This window comes from Trichomonas vaginalis, chromosome IV, assembly GCF_026262505.1.
Source record: "Trichomonas vaginalis G3 chromosome IV, whole genome shotgun sequence".
NCBI classification, from domain to species: Eukaryota; Parabasalia; order Trichomonadida; family Trichomonadidae; genus Trichomonas; species Trichomonas vaginalis.
The window spans coordinates 21,638,878-21,651,751 of NC_067206.1; the positions used below are offsets into that span (position 1 = coordinate 21,638,878).

Here is a 12,874-nt window from a genome sequence, read left to right on the forward strand (position 1 = left end):
TTGACGCATTGTTGATCTTCTCATTCAATGCGTTATAAATATTAGAGACTTGGTTGTTCATCTTATCGAAATAGGCCATTGCGTTCGTCCGTTCATCATTGGAATATGAATCTTGTGCTAAAACAGTTTCGATGAATCGATCATTTAATTGTTTAAATGATGACTCTAAACTTCGAACTAATTCTTTTTCTTTATTCTTCTCTTCTTCGTATTCACTAAGAAAATGGTTTTCCATAATCTTAAATTCTTGTTCAAGCTCAACAAAGTGCTGAACTGAATGAATTTTCGTCGAATTCTTAAGATCATGGAATTTGATTTTTATATAAAATAGTTATATATTAGAAAATAATATGAGTTTATGTGATATTATTTTTCAGAAGATTTTGTGTTCTTCTTCAAAATTTTATTTTTTTATTAAAAAGAATCTTTACAAAATATACATTTACTTTAATTAATATTTAAAAACGTGCTCTATCAAAAGTTCCAAAAATTCAATATTTTAGCTTTTCTGAGGTGTCACTTTTGATGAATTTCTGTTTACAACAATCAACAATTCATAAAATATTTCTGAAAATCTCACAATTTTTTTTTCTGAATATTGGGAAAATATTATATGTAATACTAATAAATGCATTACAGTAAGGTGAAATCATGCATTTTTAGGTACTTAAAACCGTTTTTAAATCTGCAAGTATCGTTTATAACATACTGAAAATTTCATTCATATTATTTTTGTTGGAGAAAAATAAAATTCTGTAAATGTCAGAAAATTTCGGGTAAAAACGATAACTTTTGCTAATTCTCAATATAAAACATTTTGGTTCGATGATTTTTCAAGCATACCTAATATATTTCAAAATAATATTTTACGGGTAGTTTATGCTCTGATGCAGTTAGATTTTCGAAATAAGCTTTAGTATTTAGCATGAGCTCTTTTCATTCTTAAATGATAAATAGATTGAGCTTCTGTTATTGGAACAGTGCGCAGTTGATTACGAATTTGGTTGATGAGTTCAGAATTAATTAAAGGGTTATTCTCATTATCTGATGAGATTAATGCGCTACCAGTTCCAGTAACTTTTGCGTTTCTTCCTTCTAAATAACAATTTTGGATAGAGATTTTTGAGAAGAACAATCCATATTCATTATTTCCTTTATTTGCATATGCTATATAGTCATTTTCATTGTCAACAAATGCACTGTTTAAGAATCTAATATATACACCATGCGTGGAACAAATTAAGTAGTTTGCAGTATTATTAACAAAGTAACAGCTGTCTATTGTGAAATTTCCATCATAGACAACAGCAACACCATAGGTTGGTCCATCTGACGTGTATGTATATGTTCCCCATCTTGCCCGATGTCCAGTCCTTGGCGCAGAGTTTCCATTAAATAATGAATATTTAATTGAATCATCTTTGCTTGGAAAAACCGTAAACATTGGCGTATTATAGGATTTGCAGTTAGTAATATTCAACCCTGTGTAATTTCCTGATGTATCGTGTGATCTAAATGCATTAACACCATGATGTTCAGGCCCACAAAATTGAATTGTTGTTGATAAAATTTTATTTCTTGCATGTCTAAAAGTTGCAAAATTTCCGCCATCAAGATAGTAATAAGATTTATCAATATTGTTATAACAATTATATGCAGAGCATTTATTTATTATGCACTGACTATTGCCTTGAAGTTCAAACCAAAAAGCCCCTGCTTTTGTGTCATCCCATATCTTTGTAATTTCACCGAAGTTTGCAGGTACTAAGGTAATAATTGTTGTAAGTGAACATGATTCAACTAAAAATTTAATTGAAGTTTGATTTTGCAGGCATATTGCGTTTGATTGTAAATTCTGAATAATCAGATTCTTTAGGTAATATGACGTGCTTGACGAATATACAGTAGTGTTAAACTCATTTTGACTTATTTTTTCATTTTGCTCATCCTGATAAAATTCGCTCCATGAAAAATGAAGATTCCCATTATTTCTGATAGGTATCACTTTAATTACAGGTTTGATCAAAAGACAATGCTGTAAAAAATACATAAGGCTCAATAGGAAACAAGAAATCATAAGAATATAAAATTCAATGAAGTCAACAGTTTTAAATCTTTATATCAAAATCAATATTATATACTATATGTCGATTCAAATAATGCACAAATATTTTCTGACAACAGCACAATTTTTTCAATCGATCATAGGGCGTCAAAAATTTTCTCACTGGGTTTTCGTCTATCAATCCCAGCTCATTATATACGCAACCAATCAAAAATCTGATATGGGAGTCCAAGGCTAACTTTTTGTTGTCTACCTAATAAAAGAGGAAGCAGCATTAGTGAGAATAATCGCAAATATTCAATTTAAATTATCTTTTTATTCTTAATTTAAAGTGACAAAAAGAATAAAAAACCTATTCTAAGGCATGTTGTTAAGTAAATAAGACTAGACATCATACCCTACGTTCCCAACTTCTGGAAAACGGTTTTTCACCCTTATGATCAGTTTCAGACACTTTGGGAATCTCCCAAACTTTGATATTTTGCATTATGATAGAGAAACGTGTCTAGTTTAACGCACAGTTGTTTTAAAGGCAAATGATGATATCACATGAAATTATCAAATTATCAAATTTTGAAGTACCAGTCCAAAGGGTTAATTAGATCCTACACAGATGTGCGATAGTGAAACATATGTGTTCTTGATTTGAGAAGTCCTACTGATAGAGGTATGAATCTCACAGCTTTGTGCGAGTGTGTCTGACACTTGTATAGAGTGGAATATGCGCCGACATATATTATATAATAACATGTAGTTGATAATTATGAAAAAATAGAATTTGATGCGAATGATATTGAAAGTTGTTTTGTAATTTGATATTTTTCTTATATGTGTTAATTAGTAAATGGCTTGTTTGTTGTGATCGTACTGTGAAAAATGAAAGGTATTTTAAATTAAAAAATTGAGATTTTGAGATATCTCTAGAATTAAGAATTTATTATGTATTTGACTTTTATATAACTATAAAAAAAAAAGGTAGTGGGGCTTCCAGGCACTTCGTGCCCTCTAGCCCTGAAGATGTTTAGTATAACTTTGTCCGGACAAGTAAGGGTCTATCATCGCTACAGGAAAAGTTACGGGCGTTCCAAGGAAGTATACTTTGAGAAGACTTTCCCCCTTATAGAATGAGATAGGACGGTTATTTTACAAAACTGACAACACTTTGACCGAGTAGTTTTTTGTGCTGAACAAAAAGTGTCATATAAACATCTGTCAAAAACCGCTTTTTAACTTCACTTAAAATGCCACGTAAGCTACGTAAGAATATACGTAAGAGGAAGAGAGCATTGAAACATCCAATAGTAAAACTGACACCACAACAACAGTTGCAACAACAAATAATGAATGACCCCACTATGTTGCAACAAATGTCAAGCAATCCTATGCTTTTAAACCGAGTTATTGGTGCACAGAGTGGAGGTTTAAGAGCGGCACTTTTAGCGAAAATGGCAGGCTATGGTGGAGCTGCAGACGGAACAGCATATAACCCTCAAAGTCAAATGAATTTGAGTTCACTCAAAAATCAAATAGCAGATGTCAAAAAGTCAAACATAGACATACAGAAACAAATAGGTGAAAACGAAAAGAAACTAGAATATGACAGACACACAAAGAAACTCAATGAGTTAAACGTAGAGAAAAAGAAGAAAGAAGAACAACTGAAAGAACTAAGTACAGAGGAATATGCGAAAAAAGTGTCAGAAAAAGCAGCAGAAGTAGCAAAAATGGAACAAGATGTTGTAAATTTGAAAAACCATACTACTCAATATAAAGTACTGAAAGATGAAGAAATAAAACAAAAAGCCCTGAAGACATATATAGATAGCGATGAGTATAAAAAAGAAGTTGAAGCAAATGTAAAGGCAGAAAAACTTTTACAGTTGCAAAACCAAACCGTACAGTATGAAAACTTAGCACAAGAAAGTAAAAATAACGACGCGGCTATGCAAAAGGCAATGAAAAGCGCAGAATATATAAAAGCTAACAATGACTGGTTAGATGCCCAAGCCAACGCTAAAGCAGCCCAGCTTATAGGGTCAATAAGGACAAAAATACAAGCGGATGAAGACAGTTCAAATGAAGCTTTAACAAATGCTGACTTTAAGAACGCCTTCGAAGCTCTTCATAGTAAGGTGAAACTAGTGAACGACTTCTCATCTGGAAAGAAACTGAAGTCTGAAGGTTTCGACAAAGAGTTAAAAGAAGTAGCACAAAATATGACGAAAATAACAGATGCAGCAACGAGACAGGCAGTTCAAAGTGCCTATGACGCCGTTAGAGCAACTGTTGTGGAAAGTCAAGAAAAAGAGTTACAACAGACCAAAACAGACCTAGTAAATGCTTTCTTAAAAACGAAAAGTCAGGTAGGACATTATGCTGCAGATGGAACATATGTGCCAGCTGGTGGAACTTATATACCACCAAACCCTCCAAGAGAAGCACCTGCACCAGGACTACCTAAAACATTTACATCGTCACATGGACACAGACACAGGCATGCACCAAAACCAGCACAACAACCAACACAACAACCAACAGTTCAAAATCCAGCACAACAACCAACAGTTCAAAATCCAGCACAACAACCAACAGTTCAAAATCCAGCACAACAACCACCTCCACAACCAGCACCACAACCAACAGTTCAAAACCTGCACAACAACAACCACAACAGAGCAAGGACATAAAAGAAGTAGAGACAAGGAAACCAAGAATTCTTAAAAATGCTTAAAGAAGACTATGGTTACCCAGATACTCTTGACTTTAGTGACAGATATAAAGAAGCTATTAGAAAGTTCAAGGAAGGAAATACTGACCCGAACCTATTTAGCTTTATGGTTCAGCACCAAATGGGATATAATTTCAAACCTGGAAAATACAAGCTCGCTAAGGGATATGATTTAATAGCATATCATCCAAATGACATGAACGAATTTACTCCGAGATATTTGGTGTCAGAGATAATGATGATTCAACTATCTTACATGAAACGCGTAAAAAATAGAGACGGAACGAAAGAACAAAGGCTTATGAATGCGGATGACTTAAATAGGGAACTTGTTGAAAACGGTCTCGGAATATATGAAATGCCAGCAGATGAGGTACAAGAAACTCCACAGGAAGAAGTTCAGATACAACCAGACATGGAAGATATAGTTCAGCAACAACAGCTAGAAGAGCCTGAAGGAAACGAACAAGTCCTCCTTTGGAAACTAACTTCACAGAACTAGATGAAGATTTGGAACAGCCGAAAATCTTGACCCTCAACAAGAGTATGAGGTGAATATGGAATCTTTCCAAGAGTCTAAAAAAATTCGGCTGACATAGTAGAAGAATATCGAAAAATGTTTGCCGACATACAAAAGACTCCAACACCAGATGAAAATATTCAGCATAGAATGGAAGTACTGAAAGAAAATGTACACAAATACAACAACCCTTTTTACTTACGACCATATAACGTTCAATCTTTGGCTGAACTCGGTGAAAATAAAAGGTTAAATTTCAACAAAACATATAGAAATGAAACATTGTTTAAAGTCATTCAGAACCTAACCAATATGGAAACAAACCTACTTTTGTTTCTGCAGACTATGGAACTACAATGAGATGGGGTCATAAAGCTAACCCGGATAGGTGGTTCATAAACTTACAACCACAATTCCAAGAAGTTGTAGACGCAATGGAAGTCAATGGTGAACCAGATATAGCTGGTATTTTCAGCGCGGCTTTAATGCCATTGAAAGATATGAAACATGCAGATATTTTGGACCAGTATGAAATGAACATGGCTGATGGAAATATAACACCTGACGTTCTAGAACATTTATCTCAAAGAACTACACAGAACCATAGAGATGGTATATTTGGTGAAGAGTTTAGAAAGAAAGTTAGGGAGAGCGAAGGAAGAGAACCTATTGTACATGACCTTGCAAACGAAAGTTTGCAAAATGTCATAAAAACTTATTTGCAGACAATGAACCGAGAAGGGATGAATATTTAAGAAAACTCAAATGGACAGTACCAAATGAAATGTTAGTATTGAAAAACATGTTCCTTGACAAAATAAAACCAACTACAGAAATAAATGACGCAAGACTGAAACATTGGGTAAAAGCTTTCCCATTCACAAAAGATATTATTGGTAACATGGAAAGAAAACCAGAATGGCTACAAAAACATATATTTGGAAACGAGCTTATTCCATATGGACAAGCTATATTTGAAGAGCTTGAACCGGAAACTCAGGAAAGAGTCATGCAAACAATAAGCGAAGACTCAAATACAAACTATGACAAAATCTTTCTAGGATATAGGTTACCTGAGATGGGCGACCAGAGCCCAAAGGAAAAAAAGGACATGGAAATTTACAACATACTAGGTGAACATGAGGCAAAGATGCAACAACTTGAAGCAGAGGGCAAGTTACCAAAAGCGACACCAAAGAAGAAGAGTAGAACAAAGTGAAAGTAGTGAAAAGTAACTTCATCTAGTGAAAGTAGTGGCAATGAAGGAAAAAGAAGAGTTAAAACTCAGCCAGGAAGAAAGTAAAGCTTGGTCACCGTGGGTTCTATTATGACACATAAATCCACTATTCTATATTTTTACCCATATGAAATGTACGCCGCTCAGAATATAACGCCAACAGTTTTGGATGCCATGAACGGAAATGTTTCCGAATGGTATAACGAATGCGACAATGCATTAGAAGGTCAGAAATAGTTCCTGGAACTTACGAATATACAACTGCTGTTTCTTATGGAAATGTAGGTGAGTTTGGAGAAGGTTCTTCAACAACAGTAGATATTGCTTGCGACAGGTTTCATATTATTTCTATTGACAACTCATTCTTATACGTGGAACAAGACATTGAAATAAAACCTTCTGCCAAGTTGTCTGACAAGAAAGGTTGCAATGGATTTTTCTATGTCGGATACCAATATGCTCCAGAAGTTTTCATGGGATATAAGATATATTCTAACTCTGACTTAGTTCAAACAGTAACATGGGCAAACTATGATGGTTCGCTTTGAGAAACTCAGTACAACCACAGCTAGAGAACAAACAGACCAGTATGCAACTATTGAGAAAATAAGAAGACTTGACCCTAACGTTCCAGGAGTTTATGTTAACCTTTCTGGACAAACTGCAGCAGCAGCAGTAACCAAAGTAAAACTGAAACTTAGAGTTCCTTTGTCATCTTTCCTCATCTTCAGGTTTTTAAGATACTTGCCAAACTGGGCAGGAAAAATTTCTATCGAACTTACTCCAAGCAAAAATAACTTAGTCATTGCACCAACACAAGACCCATTCACTATTACAGACGTAGAGGGAACAAATAAACGTCATTCGCCGTAGACCATTCGGTAGTTTCTTAAGTTCTCTCAATAGAATATCTTTACATCTACTCTTATTTCCAAAGAAGGGTAACGGTGGTTTTGTAAATTCATTTATATTTAAAAAAATGTTTTTACCCTGAAAAGTGACAAAGTGACAAAACATGAAAACTACTCGGTTAAGGTTTTTTGACAGATGTTTATATGACACTTTCTCCGGTTTATAGGACCTCTCTCATATTCTATCTTGTTAAGACTTCCTGGACTGTTGTCAAAATGTCATTGTCTCATTTTTTCAGAGAAGTTGGTTTAACCGAGGGACGAGGGACCGAGGACCTGGTGACGTAGCGACGATAGACCCTTACTTGTCCGGACATAGTTCTACTATTTTGAGTCCTCTACCGAAAAGTCAACAGCAACGACTTTCAAAAATTTTTAGGGCTAGAAGGCACGAAGTGCCTGGGAAGCCCGCTTCACCCAAAAAAAACCTCATTTTATATAAACTGCATGTTATACTAAACATCTTCAGGGGGCTAGAGGGGCGCAGCCCTGGAAGCCCCAATGCCTTTTTTTTCATTTCATATTTCATAACCAATTATTTCTAAATATCAACTCTTCAAAAAAAAAAAAAAAAAAAAAAGGTATTGGGGCTTCCAGGCACTTCGTGCCCTCTAGCCCCGAAGATGTTTAGTATAAAACCGCTTTTTAACTTCACTTAAAATGCCACGTAAGCTACGTAAGAATATACGTAAGAGGAAGAGAGCATTGAAACATCCAATAGTAAGACTGACACCACAACAACAGTTGCAACAACAAATGCTGAATGACCCCACTATGTTGCAACAAATGTCAAGCAATCCTATGCTTTTAAACCGAGTTGTTTTGTGCACAGTGGAGGTTTAAGAGCGCACTTTTAGCGAAAATGGCAGGCTATGTGGAGCTGCAGACGGAACAGATATAACCCTCAAAGTCAAATGAATTTGAGTTCACTCAAAAATCAAAATAACAGATGTCAAAAAGTCAAACATAGACATACAGAAGCAAATAAGTGAAAACGAAAAGAAACTAGAATATGACAGACACACAAAGAAACTCAATGAGTTAAACGTAGAGAAAAAGAAGAAAGAAGAACAACTGAAAGAACTAAGTACAGAGGAATATGCGAAAAAAGTGTCAGAAAAAGCAGCAGAAGTAGCAAAAATGGAACAAGATGTCATAAATTTGAAAAACCATACTACTCAATATAAAATACTGAAAGATGAAGAGATAAAACAAAAAGCCCTGAAGACATATATGGATAGCGATGAGTATAAAAAAGAAGTTGAAGCAAATGTAAAGGCAGAAAAACTTTTACAGTTGCAAAACCAAACCGTACAGTATGAAAACTTAGCACAAGAAAGTAAAAATAACGACGCGGCTATGCAAAAGGCAATGAAAAGCGCAGAATATATAAAAGCTAACAATGACTGGTTAGATGCCCAAGCCAACGCTAAAGCAGCCCAACTCATAGGGTCAATAAGGACAAAAATACAAAGCGGATGAAATGGTTCAAATGAAGCTTTAACAAATGCTACTTTAAGAACGCTTTCGAAGCTCTTCATAGTAAGGTGAAACAAGTGAACGACTTCTCATCTGGAAAGAAACTGAAGTCTGAAGGTTTCGACAAAGAGTTAAAAGAAGTAGCACAAAATATGACGAAAATAACAGATGCAGCAACGAGACAGGCAGTTCAAAGTGCCTATGACGCCGTTAGAGCAACTGTTGTGAAAAGTCAAGAAAAAGAGTTACAACAGACCAAAACAGACCTAGTAAATGCTTCTTAAGAACGAAAAGTCAGGTAGGACATTACGCTGCAGATGGAACATATGTGCCAGCTGGTGGAACTTATATACCACCAAACCCTCCAAGAGAAGCACCTGCACCAGGACTACCTAGAACATTTACATCGTCACATGGACACAGACACAGGCATGCACCAAAACCAACACAACAACCAGCACAACAACCACCTCCACAACCAGCACAACAACCAACACAACAACCAGCACAGCAACCAGCACAGCAACCAACAGTTCAAAACCCTGCACAACAACAACCACAAACAGAGCAAGGACATAAAAGAAGTAGAGAACAAGGAAACCAAGAATTCTTAAAAATGCTTAAAGAAGACTATGGTTACCCAGATAGTATTGACTTTAGTGACAGATATAAAGAAGCTATTAGAAAGTTCAAGGATGGAAATACTGACCCGAACCTATTTAGCTTTATGGCTCAGCACCAAACGGATATAATCTCAAACCTGGAAAATACAAGCTCGCTAAGGGATATGATTTAATAGCATATCATCCAAATGACATGAACGAATTTACTCCGAGATATTTGATGTCAGAGCTAAATGACAATTTCAACTTCTTCATGAAACGCGTAAAAAATAGAGACGGAACGAAAGAACAAAAGGTTTATGAGTCCGGATGACTAGATAGGAAATTGTTAAAAACGGTCTCGGAATATATGAAATGCCAGCAGATGAGGTACAAGAAACTCCACAGGAAGAAGTTCAGATACAACCAGACATGGAAGAAATAGTTCAGCAACAACAGCTAGAAGAGCCTGAAGGAAACGAACAAGTCCTCCTTTGGAAACTAACTTCACAGAACTAGATGAAGATTTGGAACAGCCGAAAAATCTTGACCCTCAACAAGAGCATGAGGAGAATATGGAATATTTCCAAGAGTCTAAAAAATTCGGCTGACATAGTAGAAGAATATCGAAAAATGTTTGCCGACATACAAAAGACTCCAACACCAGATGAAAATATTCAGCATAGAATGAAGTACTGAAAGAAAATGTACACAAATACAACAACCCTTTTTACTTACGAGCATTTAACGTTCAATCTTCGGATGAACTCGGTGAAATAAAAGGTTAAATTTCAAGAAAACATATAGAAATGAAACATTGTTTAAAGTTCATTCAGAACCTACCAAGATGGAAACAAACCTACTTTTGTTTCTGCAGACGATGGAACTACAATGAGATGGGTCATAAAGCTAATCCGGATAGGTGGTTCATAAACTTACAACCACAATTCCAAGAAGTTGTAGACGCAATGGAATTGAATGGTGAACGAGATATAGCTGGTATTTTAAGCGCGGCTTTAATGCCATTGAAAGATATGAAACATGCAGATATTTTGGACCAGTATGAAATGAACATGGCTGATGGAAATATAACACCTGACGTTCTAGAACATTTATCTCAAAGAACTACACAGAACCATAGAGATGGTATATTTGGCGAAGAGTTTAGAAAGAAAGTTATGGACAGAGAAGGAAGAGAACCTATTGTACATGACCTTGCAAACGAAAGTTTACAAAATGTCATAAAAACTTACTTTGCAGACAATGAACGAGAAGGGATGAATATTTAAGAAAACTCAAATGGACAGTACCAAATGAAATGTTAGTATTGAAAAACATGTTCCTTGACAAAATAAAACCAACTACAGAAATAAACGACGCAAGACTGAAAGATTGGGTAAAAGCTTTCCCATTCACAAAAGATATAATTGGTAACATGGAAAGAAAACCAGAATGGCTACAAAAACATATATTTGGAAACGAGCATATTCCATATGGACAGGCACTGTTTGAAGAGCTTGAACCGGAAACTCAGGAAAGAGTCATGCAAACAATACGCGAAGACTCAAATACAGACTATGACAAACTCTTTCTAGGATATAGGTTACCTGAGATGGGCGACCAGAGCCAAAGGCAAAAAGGACATGGGAAATTTGCAACATACTAGATGAACATAATGCAAAGATGCAACAACTTCAAGCAGAGGGCAAGTTACCAAAGCGACACCAAAGAAGAAGAGTAGAACAAAGTGAAAGTAGTGAAGAAGTAACTTCATCTAGTGAAAGTAGTGGCAATGAAGGAAAAAGAAGAGTTAAAAACTCAGTCAGGAAGAAAGTAAAGCTTGGTCGGAGTGGGTTCTATTATGACATATAAATCCAACTATTCTATATTTTTACCCATATGAAATGTACGCCGCTCAGAATATAACGCCAACAGTTTTGGATGCCATGAATGGAAATGTTTCCGAATGGTATAACGAATGCGACAATGCCATTAGAAGGTCAGAAATAGTTCCTGGAACTTACGAATATACAACTGCTGTTTCTTATGGAAACGTAGGTGAGTTTGGAGAAGGTTCTTCAACAACAGTAGATATTGCTTGCGACAGGTTTCATATAATTTCTATTGACAACTCTTTCTTATACGTGGAACAAGACATTGAAATAAAACCTTCTGCCAAGTTGTCTGACAAGAAAGGTTGCAATGGAATTTTCTATGTCGGATACCAATATGCTCCAGAAGTTTTCATGGGATATAAGATATATTCTAACTCTGACTTAGTTCAAACAGTAACATGGGCAAACTATGAATGGTTCGCTTTGAGAAACTCAGTACAACCACAAGCTAGAGAACAAACAGACCAGTATGCAACTATTGAGAAAATAAGAAGACTTGACCCTAACGTTCCAGGAGTTTATGTTAACCTTTCTGGACAAAATGCAGCAGCAGTAACCAAAGTAAAATTGAAACTTAGAGTTCCTTTGTCATCTTTCCTCATCTTCAGGTTTTTAAGATACTTGCCAAACTGGGCAGGAAAAATTTCTATCGAACTTACTCCAAGCAAAAATAACTTAGTCATTGCACCAACACAAGACCCATTCACTCTTACTGTAGTGGAACAAATAAAATTCATTCGTGACTTTTGCAAAACAAAGTTGACTTAGACTTTGGTTTCTCAAACCTCAACACTGAAGTAAACTACTATTTCAATGCTGCTGGAACTGCTTGGGACCCAGTTAAGTTCACATGCGAAAAATTTGAATGCAAGAGAATAGAAAGCAGACTTGCAGTCTATATGTTGGACCCAGATATTTCAAATGCTTTAGCTGCCAAATATATTGCAGTTCCACTTATGTTCCCTATACACCAAATATCTGTCAAAGACTTTGCAGGTGAAGTTGGAAACCAAAGTGCTGACCCAGGTGCAAGAACAGATATTGCTTTAACAACTGCAATGAAACATGCAGATACTATGTTTGTACTGTTCAGACGAACTATAAATGACTATTCTTGTTTCTACAACCCCGGTATTAAATATCATATAAACATAGATGGCAAATACTATCCAAGAGAAGAATATTCTACAGTTGAGGATATGAGGTCATACAACTTGACATTAGATGCTATGAACTTTAACAACAACTTCACAACAACCATTAACCCTGAAATGCAAAGTTCTATTATGCCATATGTGAAAGTATGGACTCATGCAGGAGCGTCAAAACACTCAATATACAAATGGAGACCGTTCAAACTTTTGGCTTGGCATTCCATTTGCTGACTCAGAAGACTTTATGGGTGGTATTTCAACTGTTGGTACAGTTCAAATACAA

At 35.6% G+C, this 12,874-nt stretch overlaps 3 protein-coding genes and 4 pseudogenes across 7 annotated transcripts, besides 5 other annotated features; 6 read left to right on the forward strand and 1 right to left on the reverse strand.

Annotated features, from left to right (window-relative positions):
- Window positions 1-7,351: part of a mobile genetic element that runs on past the window's edge.
- Window positions 508-545: a mobile genetic element.
- Window positions 508-545: a terminal%2Cinverted (terminal inverted repeat of Banshee-A3 transposon ID:TVAGG3_0142360).
- Window positions 914-2,077, reverse strand: TVAGG3_0142370 (uncharacterized protein; the record flags this gene model as incomplete). Its single annotated transcript, XM_001305736.1, has 1 exon — window positions 914-2,077. The coding sequence occupies one exon, from the start codon at window positions 2,075-2,077 to the stop codon at window positions 914-916; it is 1,164 nt and encodes a 387-aa protein (XP_001305737.1).
- Window positions 3,565-4,629, forward strand: TVAGG3_0142380 (protein of unknown function, DUF4106 family; the record flags this gene model as incomplete). Its single annotated transcript, XM_051224324.1, has 1 exon — window positions 3,565-4,629. A coding segment is annotated over one exon (1,065 nt), but the record flags the coding sequence as incomplete, so codon positions are not given.
- TVAGG3_0142390 lies at window positions 4,900-5,947 on the forward strand (annotated as a pseudogene). Its single transcript has one exon. A coding segment is annotated over exon 1 (1,048 nt).
- A 668-nt stretch (window positions 7,352-8,019) lies between the features above and the next one.
- Window positions 8,020-8,122: a terminal%2Cinverted (terminal inverted repeat of Maverick-3 transposon ID:TVAGG3_0142400).
- Window positions 8,020-12,874: part of a mobile genetic element that runs on past the window's edge.
- On the forward strand, window positions 8,695-9,736 carry TVAGG3_0142410 (annotated as a pseudogene). Its single transcript has one exon. A coding segment is annotated over exon 1 (1,042 nt).
- On the forward strand, window positions 9,918-10,831 carry TVAGG3_0142420 (annotated as a pseudogene). The gene has a single exon. A coding segment is annotated over exon 1 (914 nt).
- On the forward strand, window positions 10,879-11,208 carry TVAGG3_0142430 (protein of unknown function, DUF4106 family; the record flags this gene model as incomplete). The annotated part of the gene is made up of 1 exon (XM_051224325.1): window positions 10,879-11,208. One exon carries the CDS (start codon window positions 10,879-10,881, stop codon window positions 11,206-11,208), a length of 330 nt encoding a protein of 109 aa, XP_051109311.1.
- Window positions 11,447-12,822, forward strand: TVAGG3_0142440 (annotated as a pseudogene). The gene has a single exon. A coding segment is annotated over exon 1 (1,376 nt).